This window comes from Eurytemora carolleeae, unplaced genomic scaffold (genome assembly GCF_000591075.1).
Source record: "Eurytemora carolleeae unplaced genomic scaffold, Eaff_2.0 scaffold1478, whole genome shotgun sequence".
Lineage (NCBI taxonomy): Eukaryota > Metazoa > Arthropoda > Copepoda > Calanoida > Temoridae > Eurytemora > Eurytemora carolleeae.
Window position 1 is genome coordinate 9,075 of NW_019397389.1, and position 22,227 is coordinate 31,301.

Here is a 22,227-nt window from a genome sequence, read left to right on the forward strand (position 1 = left end):
TGTATTTGAAAATATTAAAATCTGGATTGATACATGAACTTTTCAGAGTAAGGCAAAAATTTTATTATGAAATTACACTAGATAAATTAAAATAAAACTAAACTAAAAACTATCGATATTACAAATTATAAAATACTAAACTAAACAAAACTTTTATTTACACATTTTATTATGAAATCACATGAGATAAATTAAAAATAATAACTAAAAATATCGATATTACAGAATGTATAATCATAAAATACTAAACAAAATAAACTATACACTATTACTCATGAGATGTTCATCATGTTTCTGTGTGTATGGTGGGAAATCATCTAATATTAGTGTACTACTATACCCACATAGAATTAGGGGATCTGAAAGGGGGTCCGAGACGTCTTCCCTTCCTTCTCCGTCCCTATGTATTTTGAAAAAAATATCAAATTTAACCAAATATTTGTAACTTGAGAAATAACCATTAAAATATTTGAGCATTCCTCTCCCCATCCCTTTCTTCAAGCACCCCTCCTGCGTCAGTAGAGGTCTTAAATACAAGACCCTGTTCAGTTTAAGTAGGATATCATATTTCTTCCACATGTGTTATATGTCCCAACCCCAGTTTAGCCTATTTCCCCCCAGTTCAGATAGAGGTCGGCATTACGATCCTGTTCAAGACCCTGTTAAGTTTTATTATGTATCATATTTCTTCAACACTTGGATGAAAACCAGTGTATAAATGTACATGAAAACCAGTATAAATGTACATGAAAACCAGTATAAATGTACATGAAAACTAGTATAAATGTACATGAAAACCAGTATAAATGTACATGAAAACCAGTATAAATGTACATGAAAACCAGTATAAATGTATATGATAAACAGTATAAATGTACATGAAAACCAGTATAAATGTACATGAAAACCAGAATAAATTTAATAAATGACAATTGTTTTTTTAATTCACAAAGAATCTAATTTTCTTTTTTCTCCGCCATTAAGGATTTCCAACTGCATAGAGTCTCCTGGTTGCCTCTAAACAAATTAAAAGATTGGCAAAATATTGGCAGATTTTTCAACAAAACGTTGCAAATTGAGACTGCGACACAAACTTGAATGTTCTAATCCCTATATATTTTCTAACCTGATGGTGTAAACCTTTAACAAATCAAACTTAAACTATTTGATCTAACAGAATTCATAGTTTGTAATATCTAGGGTCAACGACATTTGGTTTAAAAGGTATTGAAAGTAGGAAATTAGAGTTTGTGGCAAATGCTCAACTCCTTTGAAAGTTAGAAATTCCAATCCTTAAATGAAGGGTCACTTGAAATTAAGTTTAATTGGATTCTTCCATAGAAGTTTGATTTAACATTTAAATGTTAAAAATAAAATAAAGCAACTCTCTAAGTATATTTAAAAATAGACTACTAAATTCTCTTTTTTGAAAATTATAGGACAATGTGTTATAAACCGAATTGCTATTCATGTAAAACTAATTAGATATGTTTTAATATGCTTTGATATTTGTTGTGTACATGGCAGAAAATTACCAGTTATTCGAATTAATGTATAAACTATTTTGCATAAGATAAATTCGCACCCTGATCTCTAATCGTTCTCCTTAAATCTATTTAATTGAAATGTTTTGTTATTATTATTAAAATTAGGTGGAAAAAATAATCAAAACAGCCAAGAGCTATTTTCTACCATAATTGCTTTATACTTGTACTGTTAATATAATCATCAATTTGTAATTGTAAACTCGTTCTGTACACAGTTACATGTATTTTAGCAATAAACTTTATCTTATCTTATCTTATCTTAAGATAAAAACGTCATGAGCCCTAAAGTATATTTTCTTAACTATGTTTTTTTATATTAAAGGGACAGTAAAGGAAAAATGGAAGGGGGTATAGTGTGAAAGCTAATCACTTTAGCTCTTGATCGCGACCCATGAAAGTCATATCTGATGTTCATGTCTGAAGAAACTGATATAAAACTGTGTCAAATATATACGAAAATTAATATATATACAATTTTGTATAAAAGGAGTAGGTTTAAACAGATCATATTCAGCAAATATGCAACCAATCTGAAAACGATGATATCTCAAAGAAAGCTAATTGTAAATTAGGCTTACTTTTATATTTGTTATTTCTATTTTCAATAGATTTCATTCATAATATTATTTTTACGTCCGTATTACTTGACCAGAAATTCCACCAATGGCAGTGCAGTAAAGTGGTCACGTGATACAGGCGGAGACACGTGACCAGTATACTGCTCTGCCATTGGTGATAGTTCTGGTCACGTGATTTAAGTTTCAGAATTTCAAAATTTTACATATATGAATTTTCGTATAATTTTAACACAGTTTTATATCAGTTTCACCAGACAGGAACATCAGATATAACTTTCATGGGTCGCGATCAAGAGCTAATGTGATTAGCTTTCAGCCTATACCCCCTTTCATTTTCCCTTTGCTGTCCCTTTAAAATATGAATAAATAATTTTAAAAAACTTTCGTCATAAAAAAAAATTTTCTTCTTTGTTTTTAAAGGTTTATAATTTTAGTTTGAGTGTTATTCGCAAAATACATATTTCCAAGTAGGCAAGGCATTATGTTAAATTTTTAATGAAAATATTTTACGTAAATATTTCTAAAATTCGAATTAAAAGATCTGACCTTATTTCTTCATGTTTCAGCCAGGTTTTCTCAATTTTATGAATTTTTAGAAGATCTGCGATCTCAGTAGAACACTGAGCTCTTGCAGCTCCATCATAACATGTAGAACACTTTTCTAAAAATATCAATTTAAGGTTTGTGGAGTGCTAATTTCAAATGACGCTATTACAATTATGAAGGGTCTGGTAAGCAATTTTAACTCCCTTTTTAATGTGTATCAAATTATGCCTTTAACTTTGGCTTCATTTAAATTTTTTCACTTATTTTTGGCTTTTAATACAAGCTTGATCAAATATAAACTTTCTACCCTAATATACGCCTATTCAGGGGCTAAGCATTTGCGGAAATGTTGTTACAGCCCCTCTGAAGATTTGTATTAGAAAATATGAAAGTTTAATGATTGAATATTATATGATTTTTTCAATACGCTTCTGTATTTTAATAATGGAATCTAATGTGAAACTAATTGGAAAAAGGTCTTTTTAACAAATTTTTCTGCTGTAAGGCGTAGGGATATTAAAGTGTTTCTGAAAAGTCGTCTGTGTTAATTTGATGAAGTAAAGTGAGACAATTCAGTAAAGAAAATTATAAAAAGTGTTAATGCATGAGGCGCCAAAAAATGTTGTTAATATATAATTTTTTGCAAGATTTGAACCAAGGTTCAGGAGTGGATACACATCCCAAAAGTCTTGGGGGGGGGGTTAGTTACCTCCAACAACCCCCCATAAGTACCCCCGGGCCGTGTTAAGAAACATTTCAAAACTGGATTCTGTAAAAAGTTCATTTTTTGCTTTTTAATTAATCAAATTAATGTCCAAAAAATTTCCATTTCATAAGATATAAATACAAAATTTAAAAAAATTATTAAATAGAGTTACAGTATTCTCTGTATTTAATATATTCCACCTGGATTCTCAACCCCCTCCCCCCCCTCTCCTCGATTACGTACAGGGTGTCCCAAAAACATGGGAATTCAGTGACGAATTGGATATCGTCTTTGTTATGTATTAGCATTGTGATACCTAATTTCAAAAGCCATATTATTATAATGTCTGCTAGAATTTATTTTATGAAAAGGGAAAAAGACTGTAAAGATGTGTCTATAATGTCTCCGCAAGATGAATAGTGAAAACGGACAAGTTTACTCTGTTTGTATACTGTAACTTTCTTGTTTTGCTAAATACAACCGTATGCAGTCAAAACATAAACAAACAAATTGTGTACATAGCAGACGAAACTCTTACAGAAATTGCAGCTTTCTCAGTAGGTATCACTATACTAAATCAAAGAATTATTTAAAATGACGATATCGAATTAGTGACTGAATTCCCATGTTTCTTGGGACACCCTGTACTTACTACCTGAATGTTTTATAAAGTGGAGTTTAAGCTTAACAAGCAGATAATGGTGAAGATAAACAAGGCGTCTCAGCTTCATCAAACCTTAATAATATATTTAATTTATTAATCCATAGTACAGAAAATTATATTGAACACAAATGTGTATTTGTGTAAGATACAACATTATTGAAAACTCTTGCTATTTATTCATATACAAACAGACAAGCAAAGTGTGTATTTATATACTATGTTTGTCCGTTTGTTTGGATCCAATAAAATCTTTGTCTCGAAGAAATTAAACATTCACGATCTTCTCTTTAAAAATTGATTATTTTAGTTCTGTGATTTTCTATTTACAAGCTGGGAAATTCGACAAAATTGATCAAACAATGGTTTGACACTTTAAATAAAAAAATCAAGGGAAAATTAAAATTACAAATTTTGAATTAAAGGATTTAAAAAATATAGGATTTTAGGATTTAAAAAATAGTGGAATTTTGAAAATCTATAGATATATGATTTCATTAATCATATTTCATTTTAAAATAAGAAAAGAATTTTTGCATAAAAGTCCTAATAAATCAAAAAGTAATGTTTGTATATGAATATGAAGTCACAATGTTGGTTTCAAATTTAAATAATCAACTACAACTATTTTTGTCAATTGTGAATTTTATTTGTTTGTAAAGAATGGATTTTTACAAAAATAAGGTTTTGATTTCAATTTTTGATTTCCTCAATTTACGATTGGTTTTGTTAAATATCCTTTAAAAATACAAAAACTTAAAACTTTAAATCATATATATTTCTGTTTATTCAAGCCAGGTTGCCAATCTGATAAAGAGAAACATTTAAAAACTATAACTAAATGCTTGCAAAATTTGGATGACTGCAAAATAAGAAATTTTTTGTTGAATATGAGCTGAATCATTTTTTCCACATTCGTGATTTTCCAAGTCGTTCAATTAGAAAAATGTTCATCCTATCTAACCTTTCTCTTTATACCGATGGTTGATTGAAAAAGAATACCTAACATGTCTATAATTGTTTATGACTATAAAAAAAAACATATATTACAATGATAATATATAATTAATATAATGTTGATATATTATAATGTTAGATATTTCAAACTAAAATTCTGTTAGATCAAATAATTTAAGTATGAAATATCAAAGGTTTAAATCATTATTTTGCAAAAATAGGGATTAGAATTTAGAAAACTTGAGTTTTATTGTTAAGATTACCTCCTGTCAATATTTCACAGTTTTCCTCTTGTACAAGTCTACTAACCAGAGTGTCACACAATAAGCTGATCTGGAACACAGGTTTTTAAAATAATAAAAATATGCCAAAAGACGTTGTTAGGCAAGGTTATAATGCAAGGAAAGTTATTTTAGAGGTGTGCGCATCTTTTGTACTACAGTGTACTGTCTCTGGACGGTAATGTAAACACAAGCCTGACATGGGATCCATCTTTCACATAAAAAATCAATGAAATATTTTGGTCATAGGAAACTTTGATGTGAATAATCAAAATAATCAAAATTTAATGCTTTTAACCTCCTCGGATACAAAACGAACACTGATCTATTCTTGTTTGAAAATTCCGCCCAGAGAGAACTGGTTTCAATTTGTACGCAAAGTATAAGCAAGTTCAATTTACTTTCCTTGCATTATAACCTTGTTGTTAGAATGCAAAGAAAGGGCAATGGCTGATTTACAGCAGAAAGCTTCAAACTTTTGACTGTTCATCGAGTAAAGAGAGCTTTGCGTTTAAATCTCTTGAAACCCACTTGAATTACTGTAAAACATGTTGTACATACAGTGTGTTACTTGTTATATCAAAAGTAGTTTCCAAAAATCAATTTTCTGCCAATTCTAGAAAGTGAATATTTAAATTTTTAAAACTTAAGACTATTGATGAGCATGTTAAATATTTTTCATTTCTTTTGTTAATCGTTTGGGAACGCCCCATTTCAAAAAATGTTTGTAAATTCATTCGTTTTGTAAAAAAGTTTCGTTTCTTAAAGTTTTTTTTAAAATGAGCATTATTTTTTATTTCTCTAAACGATTCATTTTGTGCATCCATCATTCGTTTTATTTTCTGAACAAGACCCTTTTCCACAAAAATTTTGTTTGTTGTCAAAAATTTTGTTCGTTCCATAAAAAATGCCCATCTTTACTTAAGTTAAAACAGCTTTCAAACAAAGTGCTTAAAAATTGAAGGTGTTTTCGTAGATTAATGATCGTAGATTCAGTCAAAGTTTGAAAGGATACCATATGAATCAGGAATTGCAATCTTATCATCAGAGTCACTTGAAATAGCGAAAACAGTCCTTTAGTGATACTTTAAAATGAGGTTATTTCATTCTTTTTACCTGGCAGATTATTCAATTTAATTTTGATCAAAATTTAATATTCCAGCTAAGCCAGGTAACTCACCTGTTCTATTCTCTGAGCGTCCTGTGATTGGTTACAGCTGATGCAGGAGTTTCCCTCCAGTCTGCCACCGCATGCAGAGCAAAGTAAACACGTGGGAAATGTTCCTTCTTCAGTTACATCCAGGCAACGTGGACAGCTGCAGTTAAAGTGTTTGGTGTGCTTGAACACAGCCTGCCTGTATTTGTTTAATTTTTAATTTTTCTTAAATTTTTTATCACATTATTACTTTATTAATGGTTGGTGTGAACAGTGAATATTCCCAACACTTTTTAAACTGTTGGTCAATTAAATAATGAGAGTTTTACTTTTAAACTTTAAAAGTTTATTTAAGAAAGGACAACATCCAGAATTACATAGAAAATATGTTTTTATTTTGTTCATGTACTTTTGAGCATAAAAGTAACAAAATTTACTAGGTCTTTTTTAAGTATTCATTGCAGTTTTTAAATTTACAGAAGTTTTTTCATGAAGTTTTATTTTGTTAAAAAATAATTTGAAAATAATGTTTTTTTTCGGGATTGTTAAAGAATGTTCCTTTAATGGGTAAAAATGTTTTTTGGCAAAGCTTAAATTTAATTTACATCTGTAATTATCTGACAAAAGAAATCCAAGCATAACAATCAGACTGCAGTTTCACCAAAGTTTGTTTTTTTCTTAAAAACCAAAATTATAAGTCATAGTTCTTAAAATGCATAAATTCTAACTTTTTTAATGAAAAAATGCTGACAATTTGCATTTTTCATTACAACTGTTAAAATTGATTAATTTTGACTAACCTTATATGTGTTGGCGTGAGAAGTCCTGTGTAGCAGATCGTTAACTCTGAGCCCTGGAAAATTTGTTGAAAGGAATTTCTAGAATTAAATTTGGAGACTCTTTCTCTAATTTTTATGAAAATCTTAATTGCTTTTAATTTATAACATTTCAATAAGATATTTATTTAAATAAAATTGATAACAAATAGAATTTGGCTTCGGTCATATTGGCTTATAAATCAGTTAACTCTAACTTAGCCCAACGTTTTGGTGTACTATTTCTTGGTGAAATTTACTTCAAATTTGCACAGTCCTGATAGCCTGCAGTGCCACTGGGTGCACAGATAATGGAGGAAATAAACTATTTGAAAATGCAATTTAAATTTGGGGGTTATTTTTTACCTTTTTTACCAATTCTGTAGTTATTATAGAGATTCCGTTACGATTTACTACCCTAAACAGTAATGCTTGGTTTGAAAACGTATTGAAACATGAAATTAAAAAATCAGAAATCCATCTCGATGCCATTATGCTATTTTGTATAATTTTTTTTTTCATGTGCACATGCATTCTGTGGCATTTTTGCTTACAACTGTTTCTGTTATCAATTATTTTGATTGATTGTTAATTGTTATGTTTAACATGTTCATTTGAGATTTCCTGTATGCTCGAAACTTTAAATCATCATCACTTTTAAAATGGAACTTTATTTAATTTTTTGCTCTAAATTTTGCCGTGTACAATCTGACTTAAAACTACCTACAGTTGTAGGCGATTATATCAATACAATGAAGTCGACTTTTGATTTTATTTTGATTCATATCAAGCTATTAAACATATAGGTCAAGCCAAGCTGTCAAGCCTCTCTATGATATCTTGTTAACTTGCAATTCGAAAAAAGCTTGTCAAAGGGATCGACTGTAAAGGAAAAATGAAAGGGAGTATAGACTGAAACCTAAGAAATTTAGGAGATGATAAAAAAATTGTAATGTTAGTGAGACTGACTATAAATATTGCTAATGAATAAGTGTTACCTGAAACAGTTAGGTTTACAGCTGTTGTTAAATAAAGAAGCTGTTGGAAAAACAGCTCTTGCTTTTACATCCGCATCCTGTATTATTTTATTGTAATAAATGAATAGTTAAGTGAGAATGGTCGGTTTCATTATTCATTTATTAATTTTCAAATATTACTTCCTTTCTACATTTTCTCTCTACGCTATGAATATTACTTCAACTCTATTGACATTACTTTCGCTCTACAAGATATCTTTGCTCTCTGGTACTAATTCCACTCTATATTATCTCTCTACTCTATGGATATTACTTCCTATTTATATTATCTCTCTGCTCTATAGGATATAACTTCCTTTATATATTATCTCTCTACTGTAGGGATATCACTTCCTCTCTATATTATCCATCTACTTTATGGTTATTACTTCTACTCTATATTATCTCTCTACTCTATGTATATTACTTCCTCTCTATATTATCTCTCCACTCTATGGAAATTACTTTCTCTCTATATTATTTCTCCACTCTATGGAAATTACTTCCACTCTATATGATCTCTTTACTCTATGGATATTACTTCCTCTTTATATTATCTCTCTACTCTATGGATATTACTTCCTCTTTATATTATCTCTCTACTCTATAGGATATTACTTCCTCTCTATATTATCTCTCTACGTACTGTAGGGATATTATTTACACTCATGTTTTTCATCTTCTCTATGGTTATTACTTCCACTCTATATCATTTCTCTACTCTGTGGACAGGACTTCCTCTCAATATTATATATCTTCTGTGGATATTACTTCCTCTTAACATAATCTCTCTACTCTATGGGTATTACTTCCACTGTACATAATCTCTTTCTCTATGGATATTACTTCCACTCTATATTTTCTCTCTTCTCTATGAATATTATTATATATCTTCTCTGTGGATATTACGTCCTCTTAACATTTTCTCTCTACTCTATGGGTATTACTTTCACTGTACATAATCTCTTACTCTATGGATATTACTTTCACTCTATATTTTCTCTCTTCTCTATGAATATTATTATATATCTTCTCTATGGATATTACGTCCTCTTAACATTTTCTCTCTACTCTATGGGTATTACTTTCACTGTACATAATCTCTTACTCTTTGGATATTACTTCCTCTCTATATTATCTTTTTACTCTATAAATATTGCTTCCTCTCTATATTATCTCTCTTCTCTATGAATATTACTGACCTGAACCTGGAAACTGTTTGTATCAAGTGCTCCTGTTGCTTCATGAATGTATTCCTAGATATATATAAACATTTAACATAAAACATAAGTAAAGTGGTGGTTTTTTTCATTCTTTAAGGGGCTGTAAGTGAATTTCAAGGGTGTTTGGTTCTTTCCCAAAGGCATTTTCCCAAGGGTGACTTCCCAAGTGACAATTTCCCAAATGTGCAATTTCCCAAGGGGCAACTTCCCTTCTGAGGCACCGCAGGCTGCCATTGGGGTCGAGTGCTGCGGCTAGGATGGGCTAGGCGGCCGACTCCCGCGGCTAGAATATACTAGGGACCGAGCGCTGCGGCTAGGACAGCGCTTGGGAAATTACACATTTGGGAAATTGTCACTTGAGAAGTTGCCACTTGGCAAAATACCTTTGGGAAGTTGTCACTTGGGAAAAATCCTTTGAGAAAGTACCGAACTTCATTTCAAGTGACCCTCCATGCAAAGATTGCAATGCCCGATTTACAACAGTACTCTTGAAAGCTTTGTCTGATCAAGCAGGAATTATATTTTAATGTTTGGATTCCTTTAACTGTTTATTTTCATTTCCGGTTTCTCAAGCACAAGTGCACTTGCGCATTTCTTGTTTATGAGAAGCAATGAAGAAACTCGCAAATATAAACTCAGAAATACAACAGTATCTTTTATATTTTTGATCAGATTAAGGTTTCAAGGGTACCGTTGTAAATCGGGCACTCTCATCTTTGCATGGAGGGTCACTTGAAATTACCCCGTGAGAGGCTTCACAAAAATGTCAGAAGTTTGATTTTTCTTAATTTTATGTTCTATAAGTTTGAATAATATCTTTGGTTAAGGAGAATATGTCCTACAATGTAATAAAAGGAAACAGATGGAGAATACAATGTTAAAACATGGAATCCATATCATATTATTGTGGAATCTAAAAACTATGTATTCTTAAAACAATGATTATTCCCACTAATACAGCAGGAATATATAGTCCCGGGGGGGCTTAAACTTTTATTTTTTTCCAGGGGGGGGGGTTCAAGCACCCATTGGGGCCTTAAAATCCCTTGAAAACCATAGCTTTCGCTAAACCAGAGGAGGGGGGGGGGGGGCTGAGCTTCCTGTATAAGCCTCTGCGGAACACAGGATGATATATGATACATATCAATCTGCTTAAAAATTACCTTACTAAACAAAGGATTTCCATTGTTGTCCTTTAAAGAGGTAAGAAACGGTACAACTGACTTCTCATTGTAAACCCAGACTGGAGTACCCTCACGAGCCTAAAAGATAAATACATTTGATGAAGCGTGGGTGGGGTGTCGATATGACAATCAGATTTAGGTTGGCTAGTTGGTTTATTGGCTAGTTGGTTAATTGGTTGGTTGGTTAGGCTCCTTAACTCGGACACAGTAGTCGCAATAATCAGTAAATAGATGTATTTCAAACCTGTAATAAAAACACAGGTATAGTAAAACATAAAAATGACAATCTGTTAATATAGTTAAATATCTAAAATATATTTTACTAGTTTTTCGTAAGAGTGAAAGGAGTAATTAGGGTTTGAGGGTTTGATGGAATAGTTTAAAACATTTGTAAATACTTCTGAAAATATAAACCTGGTTGTTTAAGTGGAATTAACTATTGATTGCAAAGTTATTTGTGGATTTGATCTTTGACTAAGCAAAACGTTTCACTATTTGTTGTTTCTTTTGTCGGAGAGTACAGATAAATTTGAATAGAGACTTGCTTTGGTTTGGAGTTTTCTCCGAGAGAGGTTTTGGTAAAGACGAATTATGGGGGGAGGGGGGGGGGAGAAGTTATATTTATGGTAAACAACATTACATGAACCAGAAGTAAGTATACTTTTAAAGAAAATAGGAACTTGGAGAATTTCCCAGATTTCCAAGAATTTGAGGAATTTTCCAGAATCCTAGGTATTTGGGGAATTCTATGGATTCCTTATATTTAGAATATTCCCAAATAGTTTGACATTTGAAAATTTTTCTGAAAAGGAAAAATAAAACACTCTCAGATTCTTTAAGGAAGTTGGGTATTTGGAAAATTTCCCAAATAGCTAGGCATTGAAGAAATTTACTATAATTGAAAAATAAACTACCCTCAGAGTTCCAGGTATTTGGGGAATTTCCCAGATTCCCAGGCATTTGGGGAATTCTTAAAATTTCCCAAATTACTTGTAGAAATTAGTGGGTGGTATATTTTTCAGATTTTGAAAATTTCGCAAATGACTGGATATTTAGGGAAATTCTCCAAATGTCTGGGTATTTGGAAAATTTCCCAAATAGCTAGGCGTTTGAGAAATTTCCTATAATTTCAGAATAAACTTCCCTCAGATTCCCAGGTATTTGGGGAATTTCCAATTTTTAACATTTTCTTAATGATCAGTCTCTTTACTTACAGGTGTTTCTAGTTTCTGTACTTTATACATGTGTTTCTAGATCCTGTACTTTATACAAGTGTTTCTAGTTTCTGTACTTTATACCTGTACATGTGTTTCAAGCTTCTGATCTTTATACCTGTACATGTGTTTCTAGGTCCTGTACTCCTCTAATGAGCATCCGCAGTACAGTTATACAGGGATACACTTTACTTACATTGTCATCACTATGGGAAAGAAATATTGGTATTTTAAGTATGGTTCACTTAAACAAATACTAAATCTTGTAGGAACCTTATTTCATGCGACTCTTTATTGCAAGTCTAATTCACAACGGCATCCTGCAATCTGTTGTCTGAGTAAAATTAGAAAAATATCGCCAATTTTCTCTCTTAAAAAATGTATGTTCTGTCAATTTGCTTCATTTAGCTTAAACTGCAAATACTATGAATTTATAGAAAAAAAAAGATATAATTTTTGATCATAAAATGTTTTCCAGGGTACCAGTCTCATCGTCGACAAGGAATTTTTTGCATCTCTTTCAAAATATATTTAATATAAATGAGGAAGACAACCAAAAGTCCCTTTTGACAATTACAAATTCCCCTGAGTAGTAGAGAGTTTCCAGTCGTAATTACTTTGTTTCACTTACGCAGGAGCATTATGCGAAATTAGTATTACTGACAGATACGAAAGGGTGTCTATATATGTCAATATATCCGCGCTACAACCATGTACAATCTCGATTGGAAAATTTAAATATTATCAAATTGAAGTTTCGCTAATTTGGCGGAATTGATGTAAAATTTCGCGAAATTATGGTGTAATTTGGTAAAATAGACGTTTCTCTGACAATGCGTAGTTATTAAAAATTTCGCGAAATCACCTTACAGAAATCCTGCGAAATTAAAGTTTTGCTAATTAGCGTAATTATTACAAAATTTCGGGAAATTACTTCCTACAAATTACGCAAAATACGCCGTAATTTCGCGAAATTTCAGCAATAAGGCGTAATCCTGCGAAATTTTACAAAATGAATTTATTTCGCGTAACTGCACGTAATTTTGCGTAGGTGAATAATCTATTACGTTGGAAACCCTAGACTAAAACTATAGTGCAGTTCTGTGCATTTAGAGAAATTGCATTGATAAAAATTATTTGTTGTCAACATTTTTCAGTGCGGGTTTGTAAGGTTATAACGACGACATTAAAGCATAATAAAAAAAATATGTAACAAACCTTTAAAACGATTTTATCAAACGATAGGTAGGGTTGTTATTCGTTTTAACAGACGATCGAAGAAACGATTGTTTTCCGTTTCGTTTTTATTTTTTCAAAAAAGATCATTTCGTTTTACAAAAAAACTATTTTAAAAAAGATCTTTTCGTTTTACGTTTATTCTTCGTCGTTTTTAAAAGGAAACAACAGTTTTCCAAAAAGTGGAAACGATCCATACCTAACCATAGGTCACAAATTTATGATTATAAATTAACTCCTCTTATGAATAAAATTTGGGCGTAAAAATAGGATGTCGTCGTTGTTCAAATCAATTCTTAAAGCCTTCATGGGGCAACAATTAGCGGTGGTTGTATTCCTAATTGCAAACATTGCGTTTCTGTCAATTTTTGTTTAAAGGTTTTATCAAAATTCATTAAACACTGTTAGTCGCATATACCAAAGAAGACGACTTTTGATTTAGATTTATATCAAGTTTTTAAACAGCATCCGGATACACATAAACATGGCAACAAAGAGAAGCTTCTTTTTTTACTTTTAAACTTGTAATTTGAAAACAGCTTGTTAACAATCAAAACTTAAATGGAAAAGTCGTCGTCATAATATTGATTTAATCGCCAGCACTGTATAAAATGAAAAATTATTTCTTTTCCTGAATGTAATTTGGTTTGACTGGAATATTTTGCATTCTTCCTCATGGTATAAAAACTTCCCTAAAAAAAATAATTTTTTTGTGTTTCATATCTTTACTATATAGCTTTAGGACCCAGCTTTGCCCTTTCAAAGTCAGCCCACTCAAATTATAATTTTTAAACCCAGATGAGAACAGTTCTATGGTTCTCCCAAGTTCCCCAGTCAAAATTTGAGACAAATCGGTCCAGGGCTTCATGAGTTATGATCGGAGACTCAATCAAATAAACGAACAAACAAACAAACAAATCTAAATTAAATATTAAACCTTAACCTAAACTGAATATAAATATACAGTAGTCGGCAATTTTATATTAAAAACTAAGACGACTTTTTATGAATAACTTATTGATCCCTTACAGACATTTTTCAGATAAAAAGTTTGCAAAACAAAGAAAAGCTGTCAATTGTCAACTTCTCTAATTGTTTACATGTTTTTGTGTCTCTGATGTTTGAAAGATTGGTAGAAATCATAAATTTAAATAGAAAGTCGTCTTCATTGTATTGATATTTATAACGACGATTGTACGCACCTGAACTGCAAGGCTGGCAAACTGGAAGATTACAGCTAGAGCAGGAGTAGGAACCAAACTGGGAATTTTCACAGTTAAGTAATAAAAATATGTCAAATATATTTTCAGATGTTTGAATACTTGAAGTACAGCGATAACCAGAAAACTTTGGAATAGGAACTCGACTTTTAAACTCAAGTGTACAAAATTTAATTAAAGAATGGGAACATTGTTTAACAAATTGTTGAATATGTGGGATTAGGGAAAGTGTAATTTAGTCTTTTTGTTATTCTTCAGTTTCTAACGTGAAAAATGAGTTTTCTAAGGAGGGGGGGGATTACTGAGAAAGTTGGATCTGGATTGATACATACTTAAGAATACAGAGAGAGTTGTATCTAGATTGATACAGTCTTAAAGAACTATTGGAGTAAGGCATTTGTTACAGAGTAAACACAATAACTTTTTGGTATTTTTTTAATGTAATGATCCAAAATTATCTTACAGGGTTACCCACAAAGGTTTATACTTCCATGCCGATTGTACGGAATTTAATTAGTCCGTTTTCTTGCTTTCAGTGTTCTTTAAATAGACAAAAACTGGCATATTTCTCTTCTTGTCATTTAGTAAACCATTGTAAAACTCAATTTAATGCAGAAACCAAATATTAAGCTTCAAATCTAGAGTTTGGGTCTTCTTTTGAAGACAATGGGAACTTTTTAAGTGTCGTCTTCAATTTAATTATTGTTTTACATACCTCTGTGTTTGGTTCTAGATCTTGAAGAGCAACAACAAATCTTCCAGAAGCTTCTCCCTTCTCCCCCTTCTGCTCAGCTAACTCAGGGATCAACATTTTATTTCTAAGATGTTTAGTTTTTTAATTGAATTATATAATGAAACTCTTTAAAACTGTTCCCGCATATTTTATGGCAATTTTTTTTTCAATTACTGAGATTTAATTAAAATAGAATAAATCCCGTTGAAAAATTGTCAAGACGACATTTTATAAATTCGTTGGATGTGTACAAAGTTCTGAGTTAAACTGTATAAAAACAGTAACTAAATCAGGGGCGTATATTAACCCCTCTATATGTACATTTTACTGTTTACACCCGTTAATATTATATAGATTTTGTGTGAACAAAAGAAAACATGTAAATAAATAAACACAACTTACCAAACATTTTACATTAATCTATCCTCACCCTTCCCATATCAAGGGATTTTTTAACTGTTTCAAAATACTCATGGTAAGACGTAATAACCGTAACTTTTTTTTTAGCTTTAGTAGATGGACAGACGAGAAGAAGCAAAAGCCAAAAGTCCTCTGAAATTTGTTCTTAAGTGTTTGAAATACATGAAGACATTCATATTATTCCAGAAGAAACAAATGTTCTTGTAAATTAGACACAAGGTGTCCCACGAAACATGACACTTGGTGCACGCACCGCTGACCCTTTAGTAAAAGTAAATTCAACCTAAAGTCTGACCGCGTCAACCTTGTTACACCGGCTAGTCCTATTTAGTGTCTTCTAGTGTTCCCCGGGCAATACAGTACAAACTGGGACCGGAAAGGTTGACCCGGCTCGGAAATTCAAATGTACTACGGCTGCCCGTGGGTGAATAGTTTTGAATGTCTTCTTCCATATTATACTGTATTAGATGTTTTAGACTTTTTGCTCAAATTTTTTACTCAAAGATATTTTACCTTAAAATCAATTTTTCTTTAATATGATTGTCATGCATTTTTTTATTATTTTCTTAGCTATCAAATAATTGGACAAGTTATGGAAGAAGACATTTTAACTGTTTACAAACTGTCATGTTTCGTGGGACACCCTGTATGTCAAAAGACATTAATAGAGACCAATCCATTTACCGAGGTTTAAGAAATTTTATAAAAGCAAAACAATTAATTGCACCCTTCCTTTCAGCTCAATGGCCTTGGAATGGATAAAAAAAGTTGCAACCAAAAATATTGATTCAGCAAATGTTCAAGAATTATGATTTTAAACATTATTAAAAAAGAAAAATTCCAGAAGTAATAAAACAAACATTAGAAAAAGGTGCGACGCGTTCTGAATTTCTCATACTTTATATATAGAGCCGTGCAGGTCAACTGGAGGTAAATCTAGTAAAACTACTAAATACAACATGACTTGACTTTCTCAAACAATTGTCACACACAAATCCTGTAATTTTATTGTGTGAAGGAAAGTAAGCGGGGTGTTTTATGTCTGTGTGTGTGTGAATGCTGAGTGTGTGTTTGGCAAAGTTTACAAGAAATCACGATGCTGCATATTAGGGTTTCTAATCGGAATTCCGTTGCGCGGAATTACGCGGAATTGTGTGGAATTGCGCGTGATTGCGCACAACTGTTCTCGAATTGCACGGAAATGCGCGGAATTGTGTAGAATTTCGCGGAATTGCACGGAGTTTACAGGGATCGCTATTGCGCGCAAGAAAAATCCACATGCGCTGGAAACCCTAGCTGCATTCTAAATTCAAGGGATTTTTTAAAAAAAGCGTTTTAAAAAATGTTCGCAAAATTTTTTTAATTGATGCTTTGTACATAACTAGATTTGACAATAAATATTTTGATTTTTCTACAAACTCTGGTTTTCTAATCCCTATATCTTTGCAGTCCGATGTCGTAATTCTTTAATATCTCAAGCGGAGAAAGGGTAGAGTATAGAATGCTGATGGACAGTTTGTACAGGGGAATTGTACAGACTCCTTATAATTGAACATAAAGGTTAACATGTACATTTAAAGAAGAGGGGGATTTTTGTAGACGTCATTTTAAGCATGAATATAAATGCAGAAACCAATTAATGTACATTTGTCAAGTCGATATTCTAACTCCTTGTGCAAAGTTCAACTATTCAAAAAAAATAGCAAAACATGACGCAAAACATCCAAAATGACTTTTTTGATATAAAAACGGGTACGAGAATACTTAGAATTATTAGCGCAGCCAAGCGTGCGAGTTATCCTTCCATTTCATCCTACAAGAGGGGGGGGGCGCGGTCCACCCCCCTTCCCCGTTCGGCCCTAACTTGTATGCTAAAAATGTTATTGATGTATTTTAAATTTCTTAACCTCACTCTAAAAAATGCAATTTTGGTCTTTAGCATCAGGCATCAAAGTTCTTCTTTCATATTTCAAATTTCTTCTTTCATTACTCAAATTTCGTTGAATATTTTCCAAAATTACAATCTAACAAAACTTGTTAATAGCTTACACATTGTTCTCTCAGCTTGTGTCAAACTTTGTTATATGACATCTTTCTTTTGTCATGTGACAGTTTTCTTTCATTGTAATTAGCCGATATTTTAGTTTGTGTAAGATTAAACAAATTTTGATTTATGATCAATCAAACGTTGAAATCATCTGCCGGGCTGGCACGGCTCGCATGGCTGGCTGGAGGGGGAGAATCAGCTGACTTTCTAATTAGTGACAGTTTAGTCTGTTAGCCGACAGCGCTTATACCTACGTCAATTTGATCTGGAAATTTAATATAAGCTTATATTGGTTTTTCGACATATGCCAAAATAATTATTTTGCCAATAAAGTCAATTAGTAATTATATGTTAAATCTCATAAGTTAAAAGAATTTAAATTGTAATTTTTGGACTAAAAAAGCATGGTTCAAAGCAAGATATGTCACTTTCTCTGTTAAAGTTGAACACTTTTGAATTGACGAAATAAGTTCAAATCTGTCTTAAATACAATCTTTTTCAAACAAATCTCGAAAATTCACAAAAGATATATGAGTAAAATTGCAGTTTAAATTTAAATCAGAGATCTGAGAGGAAGGTTTTAACTTATTTTGTTGATTCAAAGTTCTCAGATGTTGTCTCACAGCAAATAAAGACATCACTCTTTTTGATTTTTTTGTTCTCTCATGAATAAAATTTACATGGTTTCATAAAGAAATGTATTAAAAAATCTATTAAACAAATTAATGATCACCATGAACAAACTTATTGGTCGGCAAAAAGGAAAGTTCTTCTTCTTGGCAAGATGTTTCAGCCGTAGGACTGTGTACAGTAGTGCAGTTTCTCTAAGCAAGGAATATTTATTTAGTTAGTTCGGCCCTAACTTGTATGCTAAAAATGTTATTGATGTATTTTAAATTTCTTAACCTTATATTGGTTTTTCGACATATGCCAAAATAATTATTTTGCCAATAAAGTCAATTAGTAATTATATGTTAAATCTCATAAGTTGGAAGAATTTAAATTGTAATTTTTGGACTAAAAAAGCATGGTTCAAAGCAAGATATGTTCAAAGCAAGATATGTCACTTTCTCTGTTAAAGTTGAACACTTTTGAATTGACGAAATAAGTTCAAATCTTTCTTAAATACAATCTTTTTCAAACAAATCTCGAAAATTCCCAAAAGATATACGAGTAAAATTGCAGTTTAAATTTCAATCAGAGATCTGAGAGGAAGGTTTTAACTTATTTTGTTGATTCAAAGTTCTCAGATGTTGTCTCACAACAAATAAAGACATCACTCTTTTTGATTTTTTTGTTCTCTCATGAATAAAATTTACATGGTTTCATAAAAAAATGTATTAAAAATCTATTAAACAAATTAATGATCACCATGAACAAACTTATTGGTCGGCAAAAAGGAAAGTTCTTCTGTGTACAGTAGTGCAGTTTCTCTAAGCAAGGAATATTTATGTAGTTCTCCATGATCAGCCTTCTTGAAGATGTCATTTAGATTGACACAGTTTTGAGACAGATTCGGTTTAATATCTGTCAGTCGCAAAATAATTTGTCCTTCATCTTTGCATCTTGGATCTTGGATTCCGCCATCTCAGCAACTAATTAGTTGCAATGTAATTTTTTAAACTTATAATTTCTCTGTAAATCATGAGGGGCATCTAAATTTGCACACCACTTCCTCAATGTGCTTTCGTGTGGTAAACTGTTGTGAAACACTTCACGTAGATATCTTAACATAAACACATATCAATACTCAAAAGTACACAAAATATCTTAGATTACACTGTTTTCTATTTAAACAACTCTTGTCCTTTTTTGTTTTCAGCTAAATAATATAATATTTAACTCAAGAGGAAGAAATTAAGAAAAAAATGCAAAATTGACTTCCCATTATTTTTTTTAAACTAAAGCTACAGATCTAAAACTACATTTTTTAAATCTTTTTTNAAAAACATGACGCAAAACATCCAAAATGGCTCTTTTGATATAAAAACGGGTTCGAGAATACTGAGAATTATTAACGCAGCCAAGCGTGCGAGTCCTCCCTCCATTTCATCCTACAAGAGGGGGGCACATGTGGGCGCGGCCCCCCCCCTAACTTGTATGCCAGCCCCCACCTCCCTTAAAATTTACAATTTTATCTCTTCAACCCTAAAACCAAAAGTACATTTTGGATATTTTGTAAAAGGATAAAAGGATAACTCAGCGTCGCCATTAGGGGGGGGGGCCTTGAACCCTCCACCTTAATATATTTATCCCCTAGTTCATCTTCCCCCCTAGACTAATTGTAATTAGATTGCAGACCAATTTAATAAAATTATGCTACATGAGAATATAAATACGAATTTTCTTTGAAATCTGGTATATGTCAAAAATTTTATTACCTTCTCTTTAACACTTTGATATCAGGGGATGCATAGTAATGTTCTGCCGGGATCTGAGTAGAGGTAACTGAGACTGGTCTTGGCAAAAACACTGTTGGTTTAGCGGATTTCTTTAATTTTTTCATTGTCTACTGTTTACATACCCCGGATCTGTGTACACTGTATATGAACAGATGCCGCAACCCGTATTTTTCCTATATACTGTATGTCACTACATGATCTATACCTATAACACCGATTCCCTTCTGTCCCTGATCTCTGTCCTTATTGCAAAGACGACAGATTACACCCCTTGATCTCAAACTATGAATTCTCCGTTGAATCAATAAGATAATATTTATAGTTTCAGACTTCGTTGATTCAATAATATAATATCTAAAGTTTCAGTCTCCGTTGATTTAATAAGATAATATCTAAAGTTTCAGACTACCTTGATTCAATAAGATAATATTTAAAGTTTAAGTCTCCGTTGATGTAATAAGATAATATCTCAAGTTTCGGACTCTGTTAATTTAATAAGAAAATATTAAAAGTTTCATTTAATAAGATTATAATATCTAAAGTTTCAAACTCGGATGATTTAAAAAGAAAATACCTAAAGTTTAAGTCTCCGTTGATTTAATCAGATGATATCTTAAAATTTCAGACTCCGTTAATTTTATAAGAAAATATTAAAAGTTTCAGACTCCGTTGATTTAATAAGATAATATCTAAAGTTTCAGACTCCGTTGATTTAATGATATAATATCTAAAGTTTCAGACTCCGTTGATTTAATGATATAATATCTAAAATTTCAGTCTCCGTTGATTTAAGAAGATAATATATAAAGTTTCAGTCTCCGTTGATTCAATAAGATAGTATCTAAAGTTTCAGACTCCGTTCAAAAAGATAATATCTAAAGTTTCAGTCTCCGTGGATTCAATAAGATAGTATCTAAAGTTTCAGACTCCGTTGATTCAATAAGATAATATCTAAAGTTTCAGTCTCCGTTAATTCAATAAGATAATATCTAAAGTTTCAGACCACGTTCATTTATTTTATAATTTTTTTAAATTTCAGACTCTGTTGGGTTATTTGAAAGCATTTAATAAAATTGTTAGGCTCCAAGATGTGCTAACGAAACTTGTTTAACCTTTTCTTGCCATTTTAGCGATTAAATTTTTCGTTTTATTTCTCTTATTTGCCGCGGAGACATTAAACAAATATTATTCATAAATTGGATAAATTTTCCTGCTACGGTTCATTTTATGTAACGCGGCCCGCCGGCAGACTTGTAATCAGCTAGAGTAAGCTGTACACAGCTGAAAACTTTAGAATGAGATATCCTTAATCCCGATTAATAAATCTGAGTATCCAATGGACACAATTTTGTTTTTCTTCTTAAACCACTCTTTCTTGGATTTAGTTATAGAGAAAAATCAAAAACCGGGTTTTTAAATAAATGAGTCCTTCCCGTTTCTGCTTATTTATCTTAAATGGCGCGCAAACTTTCAAAGGAATTGAGTCTTTGCCACAAATTCAAATTTTCTAATCCTTATATCTTTGAAACTTAAAGGCATAAACCTTTTACATTTCAAACTTATTATTGATCCATTATTATTTGATCCATCATAATTCAGAGTTTGAAATATCTAAGGTCTCTGGCATTGGGTTGCAAAGATATTGGGGTTAGAAAATCAGAGTTTGTGGCAAAGACTCAATTCCTTTATCGGCTTTTTAAACGCAACTCTGATTGGTTGAATTTTATACACTATTCAGGATACAACTACAAGATTAGGTAAGTCTCAATATTAAGAAGGAAGTAAGTGAAATGGGTCTGCACGAATGCTGTTTCTCATTAAATTTTTAAAGTATATAACTTGATCCTATAAGTCGTCTTTCTATGTTAGAGTTTTCTGACTATCACTGTATATTAGTCAAGTAAAATTTAGTCTGTCTTCTTTGTGTTTTTACACTTACCACAGATAAGAGAAAGATGGGTTTTCAGACTCAATTCCTTTAAAATTTTGTCTGGAATAAACTATTTAGCAATTTTTATAAATATGTGAAAATGAGAGGTTTAAAATCATTTCTAACATTTTGAGAACAGAGAAACTTATCTAATTTCCCATCTTTTAATAAGTTCTTGATTTTTATCAACAATCTTAGAGATAAAATTAACAATATGGAGACAAATTGAAATGTTTAACTTCTACTCCAGCTTGCAGGCGTAGTTATGTATAGAAACATTTTTTTAGTACAAGATGTAACCATAGATAAATAAATAAACATAGATAGCTTATGTACGCAAAATCAGTTTTAACGG

General features: G+C 31.4%; 1 protein-coding gene across 1 annotated transcript; it reads right to left on the bottom strand.

The window, feature by feature from the left end:
- Nucleotides 1–706: 706 nt before the first annotated feature.
- On the bottom strand, nt 707–14,556 carry LOC111714033 (uncharacterized). The gene is made up of 13 exons (XM_023489035.1): nt 14,323–14,556; nt 13,752–13,812; nt 12,003–12,090; nt 10,650–10,748; nt 9,466–9,519; nt 8,246–8,322; nt 7,614–7,665; nt 7,233–7,285; nt 6,457–6,631; nt 5,259–5,328; nt 4,033–4,113; nt 2,672–2,786; nt 707–1,017 (listed from the first exon to the last, which is right to left on the bottom strand). Exons 3-13 carry the CDS (start codon nt 12,042–12,044, stop codon nt 957–959), a joined length of 879 nt encoding a protein of 292 aa, XP_023344803.1. The 5' UTR covers nt 12,045–12,090; nt 13,752–13,812; nt 14,323–14,556; the 3' UTR covers nt 707–956.
- Nucleotides 14,557–22,227: the final 7,671 nt, after the last annotated feature.

Bases quoted from the DNA above. Each gene is read 5' to 3' on its own strand.
- LOC111714033 (XM_023489035.1), bottom strand. From the start codon at position 12,044: ATGCTCATTAGAGGAGTACAGGACCTAGAAACACATGTACAG. The intron at 7,666-8,245 runs GTAACACTTATT...ATTACTGTTTAG, and splicing joins TGTAAACCTAACTGTTTCAG to GGTAGTAAATCGTAACGGAA. The intron at 5,329-6,456 runs GTGAGTTACCTG...CCTGTGTTCCAG, and splicing joins ACGCTCAGAGAATAGAACAG to ATCAGCTTATTGTGTGACAC.